Source organism: Lipotes vexillifer, unplaced genomic scaffold (genome assembly GCF_000442215.2).
Source record: "Lipotes vexillifer unplaced genomic scaffold, Lipotes_vexillifer_v1.1 scaffold90, whole genome shotgun sequence".
NCBI classification, from domain to species: Eukaryota; Metazoa; Chordata; class Mammalia; order Artiodactyla; family Lipotidae; genus Lipotes; species Lipotes vexillifer.
The window spans coordinates 599,861-614,935 of NW_006782310.1; the positions used below are offsets into that span (position 1 = coordinate 599,861).

General features: G+C 38.9%; 1 protein-coding gene across 1 annotated transcript in view; it reads left to right on the forward strand.

Annotated features, from left to right (window-relative positions):
* DSG3 (desmoglein 3) overlaps positions 1-15,075 on the forward strand; it is a 29,546-nt gene that overhangs the window by 14,272 nt on the left and 199 nt on the right. Inside the window, 9 exon segments of the mRNA XM_007455236.1 lie at positions 32-217; positions 2,685-2,956; positions 4,138-4,277; positions 5,351-5,575; positions 7,612-7,869; positions 11,451-11,590; positions 11,890-11,953; positions 13,341-13,642; positions 14,564-15,066. Of these exon segments, the coding sequence (XP_007455298.1) occupies positions 32-217; positions 2,685-2,956; positions 4,138-4,277; positions 5,351-5,575; positions 7,612-7,869; positions 11,451-11,590; positions 11,890-11,953; positions 13,341-13,642; positions 14,564-15,066 (2,090 nt within the window).

The following is a 15,075-nucleotide window of genomic DNA, read 5'->3' on the forward strand; positions in this document are numbered from 1 at the left end:
TTTTTTTTTTTTTTTTTTTTTTTTTTTTTAGTATTCAGCAAGTATCAAGGAAAACACTTTAAGTTCTGACTTGCTTCGATTTCAAGTAATAGATTTGGATGAAGAGTTCACAGATAATTGGCTTGCAGAGTATTTCTTTACCTCTGGAAATGATGGGAATTGGTTTGAAATACAAACTGATCCCATGACTAACGAAGGCATCTTGAAGGTGGTTCAGGTAAGGTCTGATTTCCCTTTAGTGGGAAAAATGTTCTGTATTAACCAAAACTATGACTATATTTTAACCAAAACTGTCATAAATAAACTTTATTCACTTATGAATAATAATACCACTTCTTTATAGAAAACGTAAAAAACACATAAAAGTAGATAGAATTTTGAAGACACACATAGCCCCATTACCTAAGGAAATTCTCTTAACATGTTGATTTGTTTCCTTCCAAGCTATCACACTTTCTATAGAAACACAAACACACTAATATACATATATTTATCGGTGTGCCTGTTTTATGCGCAAGAAAGTAAAACACACTTCCTGACTTAAACTCGGGAACAGACAAGAATACATGGAATAGCTGCTTGTGAATTTGCCAACTTACTTTAAATGGATTAGCTACGGTCCTCAGAGGGGGAAAAAATGTGACTTTTTCTAGAAAATGGAAATGTAAAAACTAAATCTGAAAAATAAAAAATAAATAACTGAGTAACACTTCCATTTAACAGGCTTGGCTACAATAGACCCTTCATCTGAAATAACATAAGGCTATTTATGCCTGGATATTGTATAGACTAGAAAAATATTACCACTATTTCAGGACATTCCTTGCCATAGAACATTGGACTATATGGGAGCTTCTCTCTTTAATTCTGTGACTCCAGTAGAATGACAGATCCATAATATTCCTTAACAGGGAGATCCCTGGAATTCTAGATTGTTGGAAGCCACATAAGTGGTTGCTATTACTCTGCTTTTCAGAGTGGGTTACAGCCATCCTCAGTTGCAAGGGTTTTGTTATAAACTCCCAACAATGCCGAGGAATGAGATATTCCCAGTCTTCTGTGTTGGTGTCATCCAGTCTCCCAAACTAGAAACCTGGGCCTTGTCCTTCAGTCGTGGCATCTTCTCACCACCTAGAGCCAGACATCAAATTCTGCCCTAGAAACTGCCCTTAAAGTCTAGCCCTGGTCTTCCTTCTCACAGCCTGTGTTCTTCTCAGCCTTGCCCCCTCCCTTCCTGATTGACGTACCTACCTCCTGTGTATACTTCCCTTCATTCTCCTTCGACCACATTTGTCTTAAAGCCAATTTGGACCAGTTCCTCTCCTCTTTAAAAACTTTCCTTGTTCTCCATTGGCTGTGAAAATGGCCCTCAATCAAGATTGTCCATGTGAATCACCTGCAGCTTCTTCCAGCCTGCGGCAAGTCAGGAACTACTGGTTCAGTTGGTCTGCAGGGAAGGCCAGGCAGCAAGCGGTTCTTAAAGGCTCCTCAGGGGACTCTTAATATGCAGCCAGGGTGATGACCTCCTGCTGGCCTTTGAGATGACCTTCAGCCCCCTCAGAATTGCATCCAAGGCCTCTCAGCAGTCATCTCCTTATCACCTTCTGTAACTCTGGTATTTGCAAGTGCTTTCACTCTGCCTGAATAACTCCTCCTCAGCCTGTATCACTGCTCACATGAAAACCTCTCGGAAGCCTTTCCTGACTTTCTCAAGTACAAGTCCTCACTCGCTTTCACACATAGACTCTGTAATCTCTTTTGTCAATTACCCCTTATATTATAATTACCTATTTAAGCATCGTTTTCCTCTTCCCCACTAGGAAACACTTGAGCCCACAAAACCAGTCATTGCAAAGTTAAAACTCAAATCTGGTTCTCATACCTTAATTATTTTCAGTTATACACAAATGTAACCAAAATGAACATTTCCTTATCCCATCACCCTTAAAAAATTGACTAGTGACTGGAAAAAGCTATCCTGGGATACCTCAGGCCTTGATTGGGCCACTCAATAACAGAGTTAAACAAATAGGTAACACACAGGACTATCTGAAAATGGTTCTATGGAGAGTCGGTGGGGCACCCACTCATCGTTTTGCAGAGGCCTATTTGCCAGCCAAGTTTATTAGGATACCTTATCTTTGCCAACAGGGAATTTTTAAAGCCAGAAGGGATATTATTGCACAGGAATCCAATAACTATTCTGTGAATGGACGTAGCTGCCATTTACAGGAATGTATTATGGGCCTTAATTAGTTCAGTCCTTACAACAATCTGATGAGGTAAGGGTTTTTTACCAGAAGCAAAAAGTTGAGGATCAGAGATAGTAAATATTGTGCCCTGAGTCACATAGCTATTAAGTAGCAGAATCAGGGTTCAAACCATGTTACCATAGAAAATTTGTGATTCTTTCCACTGTACCACACAGCCTGAAGAAACTATAAAGATGTTTTGTTAGTCTAAAAAGAAGTACTCTGCTTTGTAAGTATGCGTTACCAAACTGAGGTTTCATGAGTTACAAATTCTAAAGGATTCTCATCACAGCATTGCGAAGATCTGTGAAACCGTTTTGCTGTATAGAAATAAAGGATTCATTCATAGCACGTAACATAGAGCTCTCTTGTCCTCTTTCCAGATCGTATTTTTGTAACGTCTCTTTCCTTTTAATTTTATTTTTACTCTAGGCTCTAGATTATGAAAAACTACAAAGTTTGCAACTTGGTATCGCCGTCAGAAACAAAGCTGAATTTCACAAATCAATTCTCTCTCTATATACAGTCCAGTCAACCTCACTCATAATCCAAGTAATAAATATGAGGGAAGGACTTATATTCCGTCCTCCTTCCAAGACATTTACTGTCCCAAAAGGCACAAGCAGTAAAAACCTGATCAATTATATCTTGGGATCATATCAAGCCATTGACGAAGACACTGGCAAAGCTGCCTTATTTGTCAAGTGAGATTTTATTTTAATATTTTAGTATTCCTTGAACTTTTTAAAATTTTATTGAAGTTTAGTTGATTTACAATGTTGTGTTAATTTCTGCTGTACAGCAAAGCAACTCAGTTATACATATATAATCTTTTTCATATTCTTTTCCATTATGGTTTATCACAGGATATTGAACATAATTCCCTGTGCTATACAGTAGGACCTTGTTGTTTACCTTGACTAGTTTTAATTTATAAACTATTACAATATAACATCTAAACTATTCTGTGCCAAGGATACAAAGAGATACAAAGCAGCCAGCTCAAGGAACCATATAACTCAAGAAGAGGCATGCTATAAGCAAAGGCAGCATAAGCATAAGTTAAAGTGGAAGCTAAGAAGAGAATGACTTAGCCTGTCTAGAGAGATCAGGAAAAAGTTTCATGGAGACTTTCAGTTGAGCCTTAAAAAAGAGTCGAATTTCACCAGAAGACCGTGGTGCAGTCAGATAGAACAGCACATACAAGACACATATGCCTAAAATAGTAGAGCACCATGCAAAGTAGCTGCTGCCGTATAGAGAACAAGGACACAGGGACTTCCGTGGTGGTGCAGTGGTTAAGAATCCACCTGCCAATGCAGGGGACATGGGTTCGATCCCTGGTCCGGGAAGATCCCACATGCCACGGAGCAACAAAGCCCATGTGCCATAACTATTGTATTCTGCATGCTCTTGGGCCCATGTGCCACAATTACTGAGCCCACGTGCTGCAACTACTGAAGCCTACGCACCTAGAGCCTGTGCTCCACAAGAGAAGCCACCACAATGAGAAGCCCGCGCACCGCAACAAAGAGTAGCCCCCGCTCGCCCCAACTAGAGAAATCCCATGCAGCAACAAAGACACAACGCAGCCAAAAAGAAATTTTAAAATAAAACAATATAATAATCTTCATTAAAAAAAAGAACAAAGACACAGTTATTTTACTGAGCAGAGCAGAAAATTGAAAAACCAGGCTAACATATACTTAAGGACTATGAAATACTGCTTGTCTGTGCTAATATGTTAAGCTTCTGCTGCTTTTATAAAAGTATATTTCATAGTCTTATACTAAGTATAAATAAATATTAATGAGTCATTTTCATTAAATAGGTAACATTCCATGTTTGAAAAAAGAACCTATTGTTGTTTTCTATTACAAAACAGATACATCTTGGAACGTAATGATGGTGGTTTGCTAACTATTGATTCAAACACTGCTCAAATCAAATTTGTCAAAAATACTGTTCGGGATGCTACTGTCATGGTTAACAAGACAATCACAGCTGAGGTTCTGGCCACAGATGGTAAGAAAACTTATTTCATTTTTAGAGAAATGTTACTCCAACTGGCATTTCTTGATGAATAGATGATTGTGATTATTAACATATTACCTTTATCATTAGATGAAGTTAATTATCTTAGGGGCCCTGGGTCTCAAGTCTGAGGTGGCTAAATCCAGGAGAAGACTGAGCATCCCAGCTTCTCACTGGAGTTTGTTGGACCAGTGAATTCTGTGTTGGTCCTATTTTTGGCTGTTGGGGCAGGAATTTCTGGGTTTGAGAAGGTGGATAAAGATTGAGACAGAAAGCTTATCAGGGAAGCTCAGCTCCAATGTGAGGTGCCTTTGTGAGTTACTTACACACAGAGTGAGTTACTTATAGAGACCTCAAGCACTTATGTCATTGAACAATAAAAATCTTTTGAAATGTCTTTAAAATAATACTTACTGACTATGTGTGTTTCCCTAAGTGCAAAATTAATTTATGCTCAAGGCGATCAGCAAACATAAATATAAAACAAAAGAATAAACACCCAAGATCACATTATCTGGGAAAACAGAAAAAAGCACTATGGGAAACAACAGAAATAATTCAGAATCCCACCACTGAGAGATTTTTATTTTATTGTTTTTGATTGTCAGCATTAAAAAATTTTTCTTCAATAAACTTTATATTTTGGGTAATAAAAATAAATCATAGTTTATTCCAAATACTTTGGCTCAAGCTTTAGAAGCAAAAATCTTTCACACGGTCTGGGCTCGTGCAGTAGGATACATTTAAGAAAACTATTATTTTTATGTTGATTTCATTTGTAATCAGTGAATTTATCACCTTATAGGTCTTGGTTCCAAGCATATTAAATTAATAGCCATGCTTCTAAGCAAGACATCTGCCAAGTTGATAAATTTAAATTTGCTCTCAACAAGGTGTGGAAATTGGGTGACATCTTTTTACTTGTGGGACAAACGAATACAATTTCTCATGAGTAGATACGCTAATCTGGCTGCATGTGAGAGAAATTTTAAAGGTTTATTTATTTAGTTATTTTTTGTACAACTTGTGTACATTTCTCTAACACTAAAATGTCACTCTTACAGAAAAAACAGGTGAAACTGCTACAGGCACCATACATGTCCAACTACCTGATTTTAATGTAAATTGTCCAACAATTGTCCTGGAAAAGAAAACAATCTGTAGTTCATCATCTTCCGTGGTTGTCAAAGCTGTATTACTGGACAAGGATGAATATACTGGCTCCTACACATTTTCACAGGACAAGCAAACTACAAAAGTGCCAGAGTGGAAGATCACAAAACTTGATGGTGAGTACTTGTAAAGCTGCTTCCACAAATGAAAGTTGCTGCTCCTTTATTTTTCCAGAAGGTTAAGAGAGAGTTCATTTGGGAGCAGTTCCTTTCCAAGAGTAGTTTTTAAAATTCTTTGTAATGAAGATGAGGTCCTAGCCTCATGAATTTCTTCTCTCTTCAGGAAAGAAAAGGTATGATATAATATAATATTAGCACTATTTAATATTTTCTGCTTTTCATGTGGACTCCGATTTTTGGATATCTTTATATCTTTATCTGTATCTCCACAGCACCCCAAAAAAATAAAAATAAAATGATTAGAGTCAGGCACCTATTTTACTGCAGAGCTGTTTAGGTTTCTAAATACAGCCTTCATGTCTTCAGGCTGTAAACAGACATGAAGCACTGAAGGGGTCAGCCTGCTCAAGGCTGTCACTAGTCTGTCACTAGTCAGGAATCTTGAGAGCATGGTGGACTGAAATTTGTAAACCTATTAGCCAATGGGCAAGAGCTAATCCATCCTTCCTTTTCTCCTAATCTTTATCATGCTAATTTCATATTTCCTCTGTTTTCCAGGAGTCTCACAGAAAAAGCCATTAGACAATAAGAATCTTCTCCCTTTTAGGATCTTATAATGACCAGCAGGCCACTTCAAATCCTCTGTAAATGAACTCACTTATCTCTAGCTCTTTTCTGAACTAATCTTGCTTCCTTTCATGAATGTGCTTACTCTGTGGTACCCTAGTCATAGGGATCTGCCATTGCTAGAGTCACCAAAGGCATCTTGTTCTCCGTGGCCTTCTTTCCTGGGCTCTTACTGATCCTGGTGTAGGGATCTAGCTCCAAACTGTGCATGTAGCCAAATGGGTTTACCAGACACAGGTCCAGTGAAAAGGCTACAAAAGAAACATCATAGAGAGACAGGACCTGGCACTAGGCACACCTGTGTGGGTGAGGGTAGGCAAGGTAGCAGTGGTTGGACTAGGTGGATTGGGCACAGTGTCAAGGGGCATGATGGGGTCAAGAATGATTCAAGGGATACAACCCTACAGCTTATGAGAGCTGCTGCTGGAGCCCACTTAGGAAGGGATAGCATAGCAATGAAGAATGGAGAACGATCATTGCTCATGAGTCAGAGAAGCAACAGGCCTTCACCTCTGGGAATCCCATACAACTGGCATTAGGCTCATGGGACGAGTACTGACAGGAGCAGCTGAAGTAGCAGCAGCCAAAGCAGAAACTCAGTCTTGATAAGTCAGGCACCAAAGCATGGAGTGAAGCGGAAGGGATACATTCAGAGGTCTACACCAGGGTCCAGGGGTTGGTGCAGACGTACAGAAGAGTGGTTAAGTCCCAGAAGAAGGAGGCCTGGGATTTAAATGATGCCCATCTCCCCTCCTCTTTTGGGGGAAAATCAAGATAGGACTGAGGGGCTTCCCTGGTGGCGCAGTGTTTGAGAGTCCACCTGCCGATGCAGGGGACATGGGTTCGTGCCCCGGTCTGGAAGGATCCCACATGCCGCGGAGCGGCTGGGCCCGTGAGCCATGGCCGCTGAGCCTGTGCATCCAGAGCCTGTGCTCCGCAACGGGAGAGGCCACAACAGTGAGAGGCCCGCGTACCGCAAAAAAACGATGCAGGGGACATGGGTTCGTGCCCCGGTCTGGAAGGATCCCACATGCCGCGGAGCGGCTGGGCCCGTGAGCCATGGCCGCTGAGCCTGTGCATCCGGAGCCTGTGCTCCGCAACGGGAGAGGCCACAACAGGGAGAGGCCCGCGTACCACAGGAAAAATATAGGACTGAGTTTTCACGGGGGAGAATAATGGGCCCATCTGGGGCAGACAGGAGGACAGGAGGAAGTACAGCCCCATACACCCACTAATCTCTGAAAGCCCTCATATCTGCTCAAGCCTCACCCTACTATTTGTGACAGTGATGTCTATGGCAACTCTGGTTCTGTTCACCAAAAAGAAAAAAAAAAAACATAGTTTTCAGAACAAGGAGCAAGATACGCTTTGTTCTACTGCTGATTTGTTTGGTTGTTTCCCTTCAGACACCTCCGCAATCCTACAAAGCACGCAGCCGGTATCTCCCGGTGTGTACAGAATCTCACTGGTCATCACGGACAACGAGGGTAATTGGTGCAGGACCCCGGAGAACTTGACTCTGAAAGTCTGTCAGTGTGACAACAGTAACACCTGTATAACTTGGACCCCGACCACAACCCCTTGGACCCCTAATGGAGAGACGCCTGAGAAGCTGGGGCCTGCTGCCATCGGCCTACTGCTCCTCGGTCTTTTGCTGCTGCTGTGTGAGTATGCCGCAGCATCATCCTGCTTGCACTGGGTGTCAGCACATGCAGAGGCCTTCCCGTTGCATGGACAATGCATCTCCGCAGTTGTTTTAGAGGCAAAGCTGAGGGGAAATGGCATTTTCAGGAAGAATCGGAAATGGCATTTTCAGGAAAAATCAGAAATGTTTAAAGCTGACACGTCACCTGCCAACAATCTGTATTTATAATACAGAGAAGCAAGTCGTATATGTTAGACATATAGAAAACAACACGAAAGACTCAAGAAGGAAAAAAATGAAGCATGAATAGTCTACACACTGGCCATGATGTTCATGGTCAAAATAATGACTTTATCCATGAGTGTGGCACTTTCTAAAGTGTCTGTTTTGTATACAAATCTCATGAAATTCTAAAATAAAATAGAACCCTGACCAAATAAATTTAGGGAAAATATATAAGATATCATAAGCCTTGAGCTTTATGATGCACATAAATATATCACAGACTCTGAGAAGTTATTACTTAATCTAGAATTTCCTCAGAATAGCTTTCTACCTGAAAATATACTCCTATAAGGCTCTCATACTTAATATATTAAGTTTATTGAACACATTGAGGGAAATTACATACATGTATTATTTTTCAATAAAACTAAAATTTATTTTTTTAATAGGTAGGTTTCAAAAAGTTACACTTAAATCATGTGAATCAATTAGTATTTTGAATGTAACAAGCCTCTATTTAAAAGAACTTCATGGCAAATTCTTATAGTGTAAATAAAAGAAATCCTTGATAAATTCACAGTCACTTCCCTAATTTATTATAGAACTATAGACATTTAGAGTTAAAATGATTATTCAACCTCTTAATTTAATTTTTTTAAATTTGTGAGATATTTTTAAACCACAAAGAACAGAAAGTTGCCATGACAAGCACAAATATAACCACAACTCAGACTTAACAGATACTAATATTTGCACACATATAATCATATAACATATAACCATCACTCAGACTTAACAGACATTAATATTTGCCATATTTATTCAGATCTCTTTAAAAAAAAGAAATAAATTGCTATCCATACATTTAGTGGCCTCCTACACATGCCATATATTCTCCTTCCTCTTTCCCCTTAAGTGTTTACTATTCTAAAGCTATCATGCATCATTTCATTTAATAGCTGAAACTGAGTTTCAGTTTTCTAATGTCATGATTAGTCAATTTCAAAACCAAAAATTTTTCAAGTACCTATATATGAGTCTTCATATAGATCAATCAAGTTCAATCAATCAAGTTCAGTCAAGATCAATCAAGTTCCCAAGAAAGGGAACTTGATTCTGGTTTTCATGTAGTAGTAGATTTATTCATGTCTAACTCTATGGAAAACATATACCATGATAAAACTGTAATATATATAATAATATAATATAAAATAAAAGTGAACACTAAGGAATATTGCAGAGGTTTCACAGACTCAGGGGAATCATCCATTTGAGCCTTGGGAAATGAGTAGGCTATAGCAAGTACAAAAAGAGGGAAAGGTGTTTCCAAAGGGTAACAGCGTGAGCCAAAGCCAGAAAATGCTTGGCAGGTTTTAGGAAGCACACAGCCTTGGGAGGTTAAAGCAAGGGGAAATTGTGGAGAGTGAAGGAGATGAAACTGGAGAACGCTTTGGGACTAGTTTGAAAGAGCTTACACACACATGGAAAGGAAGGTTGCTGAGAGTATTTGAATAAAAGACTAACACGATCATATTTGTATTTTAGAAAGATAACATTGGCACAGTGTGTACTGTAAATTAAAAAGGAAAGAACAGTTAGGAGGTTATTGTAATAGTTCACAAGGAATGATAGAGGCCAGGTTTTGAGCCATGGCATAAGACTGGAAAGGAAAGGATTGATGTGCAAGGCACGATGCGGGTACATGGAGAGGATCTGGAGACAAATAGATAGGAAGAGTGGAACAGAAGTCCATAGGCACCACTGAATTCGGCTGCTACTGAAACCATTAACTGAAATTGAAAATATCAGAGGAAGCACAGATAAGTAGGGTGGCAATGATAAGTCTGATTTTGAAATGTTGAATTTTGAGGTATGCATATATCCTCTAGGCTACTGTACATTTGGGATTGTGGTTCAGGATGACAGTCAGAGGTAATATACTCTGTTATTCCTACAATTACATTTGCTTCATGTGAAATATCACCATTTACAAAATGTCGTATCTTGAATTTTGTGCAGGACAGAACTTTCTCTGGATGCATATGTAAAAACCTAATACATATTGCACACACAATGATAAACAAGATTTCTAAAAGACTATTATGGCCACCTAAAAATTCTGACCATACAGATATATATTCATCACTTTTCAAAACTAATTTGTCCATTTATAATATTCATCCCTTCCCACACATTTAACAAAGTCATAGAATTAAGAATGGCAATAAGCAAAGAAAACCTTTAGAAGTATCACTTATATGAACATTATGTTAAATTTTGAGAAAATGTATTATGTCCAACTTATTTTATTTTATATACTTGGCCTAATTTTTTTCATTTATGTATATATAAAATATATAAAACTGACCTAATTTGTACAACTGATGTAGCCCATCCAAACAATACTGTCAAGTCCTCATGGCACTCAGTACCATCCTTTATCTATATTATCTCATTTAATCCTCACAACAATCTATGAGGTAGATACTATATATTCTCCCATTCTTTGGATCAGTTAATGGAGGCAAGAAAAGATGACATAATTTGTCCAGCTGGTGAATGGTGGAACCAAAACTCAAACCCTAGAAGTCTGACTCCAGAGGCTATATACTCTTAAATCTCTCAGTAAGCTGCCAGTAAGTGAACAGAATTCAAACATTAGGATTCAGGTGGCCTCAGCAGGCCAAAGGTGGAGGTGCCGTCACTGACTACCTAGACTGAGAAGTGCCTCCATTCTCTCTTGGCCCATTAGCCTGAGAATGATGTTAATCTTTATTGCTAAGATTTGACTGATACACACAGAAAGAATGGTAATTACCCAGGCAGGAAGGCTCCTCCAAGTTATGAATTCCTAAGTCACAATTAAGAGTGCAATGATATTAGATCATCACTCTAGTTGCTGAGGGAGTTTGCAAGTTAATGGCTATTCTCTAAGAGATCATTAGAGACCAGATTACCAAATCACTATAATGCCCACCTAAAATCTTGACTCTTCAGGTGTGTATTCACTTGACACCATATACATAGCCTCAACATGTACAAATAAATGCAATAATAAAAAAAATATATTATGGAAAATGATTGAGGAACTGAATGGCCACCTTTGTCATTCATCGAACAGTGCCTATTTTAAGAAAACAATATACGTGTCTCAAGAATAACCCGATCTGTCTCCTTCAGTTTCCTAATCATGTGAAATTTTAGTATGCTTAATTTACTAAATTTTATTTTGTAGAAATGAACTTTGCTTTCTATTAGATTATCCATAAGCGTTAAAAAATATTGTATTTTCTTTGTAATGTTTCTGACAATTGCCATGTCAAATTGTTTCCAAGTGATTCAAATGTTCTGATATTTTGTTTTCCTGTGTACTAGTGGTCCCCCTTCTGCTGCTGACCTGTTACTTTGGGACCGGTCCTATCGGGGGAGTGACCAGTGGATTCATGCCAGTGCCTGATGGTTCAGAAGGAACAATTCGTCCGTGGGGAATCGAAGGAGCCCAACCTGAAGACAAGGTGAGGATACACTTTGTATAACATTTATTTCAATCATGCAGAACAAAATTCGATTTATATTCATATAGATAAAGAGGTAATGGGGTATAAAAATGATACTCCTGACTCTCAAGGACCCATGAGAGTCAGGACTAAAATGAATGGAGCCTTTTAGGATCTTAGCTCTTCAGATGTCAAATCATAAAAGTGGTTATTCCTGGAAGAATTTGGAATTCTTGTAATGTCTCCATTTGCATATCTTATATTGGTGAAATCTGGGTCATTTTTTAATGTATTTATTTTTTGCATATGGTTTGTAGGAAATCGCAAATATCTATGTGCCACCTATAACTGCCAATGGAGTTGATTTCATGGAAAATTCTGGTAAGTGAACATAAAATTTATTTTTGAAAGCAATAATGGGTTAAATAAGAACTACTGAAAGATAAGAAATGTTCTAAATTCTTTTCTTAATAATTTGCATATTTGTGCACATACTGAGAGATGTTACCCCTGAAATAGGGTTTCAATGAAATGGTTTACTGTTAGTATATCAGTCAATTCTGTGACCTAGCTCTGGCTTCAATAAGTTCATTTGTCCACTGATGTCACCATGTTTTACTAGCTGAAGATTTGTTATACTTTTCCAAACTTTAATAAACTGAAGTAGAACTCTCAGGGGGTCAATTATTAATTTTTTAATAAGCAAAGATTTCACACATATAGAAAAATGTAAAGGAAAATATAACAAACACTATGTACTCACCACCCAACTTTGTCTATCAACATTAGTAATATTTGCAGTTAAAGCCTCATGTGTGCACATCCTAGGTCTTGTTGCCCTTCTTCATTCCCCAGAGCTAACAGGATCCTGATTTGAGTTCAATTACCAATTCTTATATTTAATCATAATGGGACAAGTATTGCTTATTTGTCATATAGGTGAAATTATTTATTTCTTTGGTTTACCAAATGACTATTTTATTCATCTTATCTCAACGCTACAACTAAGGTGTAAACTAGAACCATAAGACCTAATGCCTAATATTCAATTTTTTCTTAATTCCATGCTTAGCAATAGATTGTTTTTAAATGTCCAGCCTGAAAAATCCGCATAAGATCTCCCCCAAAAAGGTAACTGTCTTTATCAGCTACCTTAATCCTTAATCCTTACCTGCTTCTCCCATTATAATTACATAGCAAAAACTATATTCAGAATTCTCTAGAAAAAATAGCTTTCCATGAAAATGCAATGTAAAAGTAACAGGCAAAAGAGTCACAGCTTATTAAATTTTCATTAAGCACCAAGACACCAAATTAGCATCTGCTAATTTGCATGATTACATTATGTATGTTTCCTCTTTGGTTTCCATATTGAGCCAATATGACAGCTTAATTATAATTTCTTTTTTCCTGAAAACAAACAAGCATTACATTAGAAGCTTTCCATTGCTCTGTGCTGAATATTCTGTTTTTACTTTTCCATTTCTGGCCGTTATCACTGAAAATCTATTTCCTTTGTATATTTTTTCAATCAGCATGTTTTCAGAGCTATTTCATCTGCTAATATCCTCTGTTACGTCCTCACCTCCTCTGTTACTCTCACGTAACAGACTGCAGGATGTTCTTATCACCTCGAGTCATAAAATTGTATTTTCTCCCACATACTTGCTTTACTTGGCAACTGCTCACGGGTATCAAAGACCAGGAAAAAAAACAAAACAAAACAAATCACAGCATGAGATGTTATCGAATTTTCTCCTATTTTTAGAAGTTTTTACAAATACATACGCTGGAGGGACGGTGATGGAAGGAGCTTCGGGAATGGAAGTGACCACCAGGCTTGGAGCAGCTGCAGGATCTGGAGCAGCTGCAAGATCTGGAGCAGCTGCAGGATCTGGAGCCGCCGCAGGATCTGGAGCCGCTTCAGAATTCGGAGCAGCCGCTGGACTTAGCAACTATTCCGCAGGACAGTCCGGAACGATGAGAACAAGGCATTCCATGGAAGGAACCAACATGGACTATGGTGAAGGGGCAATAAACATGAACTTCCTAGACTCCTACTTTTCTCAGGTAATTTGGTGGAAAACTTTGTGGCTTTGTTATCTTGTTTACATTAGAGATCTTTCTACTTGACTCTACTTCAGTTTTACAGATCGTTCGTTTGCAGCTTGGTGAAATACAAGCAAAAAAAGTAGAGGCTCCTTGTAAAATAATACAGATAACCTAAGATGGCTGCCAAAATCCGGCTACTGGTCAAAAGGAAGAAGGGGCCGGTAGACATAAGATGAGAGAATATGGCACCTCATTCCTCCAACTGGAATAACAACAGAAAGCAAAACCTTTTGCATTTCAGATCAGCAGCATCCTCTTTAGGAATACAAAGCAGCTTATTTTCTATTTCCAATACCATGAAGTATGTCATAATACATCTGCAAACATTTTTCTGAGAGGGTTAGAATATTCTTCACATTGTCAAGGAGTCCATGTCCAAAAATGTTGAAGAACCATTGAATTAATGACCCAAACATAAAAGGGGGAACGAGGGCTGTGGTCCAAGATTAGGTGAAGTGTCAGGAAGCATAGAATCAAAATGGGACAAGGGTGCAAGAACAGAGAGGACTTTGGGAGGCAGGTTGCTTGCCTCTTGGTTGGTGCATCTTTAGAATGGATCTCACCTACAGTTTCGGTATCAGAACTGGCAAGTGCTGGCATCTAGCCTGGTAGAGCAGATGAAGGCTGACTGTGTGTGAGGAGAGACTGGCAGGAAGGGCTTGTTTAGGATGAGGATTCTTGGAATATTCCAAGGTGTGGCATAGGCCCTATTTACGGGTCAGGCTCTCACAAGATTGCTGATACAGAGGATTCCCTTCTATGGATTACCTAAATCATGCATTCTTGATCAAACCTTGAGTTCTAAGAATAGTATAATATTACATTCTTCCACTGAGTGTCTCTTACGATACATTTTTTTCCACTTTTCTCCACCTTTAGAAAGCATTTGCCTGTGCCGAGGAAGACGATGGCCAGGAAGCAAACGATTGCTTGCTGATCTATGATAACGAAGGAACAGGTGGCCCTGGTTCTCCCATCGGCTCCCTGGGTTGTTGCAGTTTTATTGCTGATGAGTTTGATGACAGCTGCTTGGACTCACTCAGTCCCAAATTTAAAAAACTTGCAGAGATAAGCCTTGGGATGGATGATGAAGCCAAAAACTCTCAGCCACCCACCAAAGAGAGTGGTTCTGGGATTGAATCCCGTGGCCAATCCGTACAAGTCCAACAGTCAGAATCTGTAAGGTACCAGATTTTGCCAGGCAGCCAGGGACCGTCTGCTTTGTCTGCTTCTGGCTCTGTCCTCCAGCCAGCCATTTCCATCCCTAACCCTTTGCAGCATGGTAGCTATTTGGTAATGGAGACTAGCTCAGCTGCTGGTTCCTACATGCAGCCTTCCACTGCAGTCTTTGATCCACTTCTCACATAAAATGTAATAGTGACGGAAAGAGT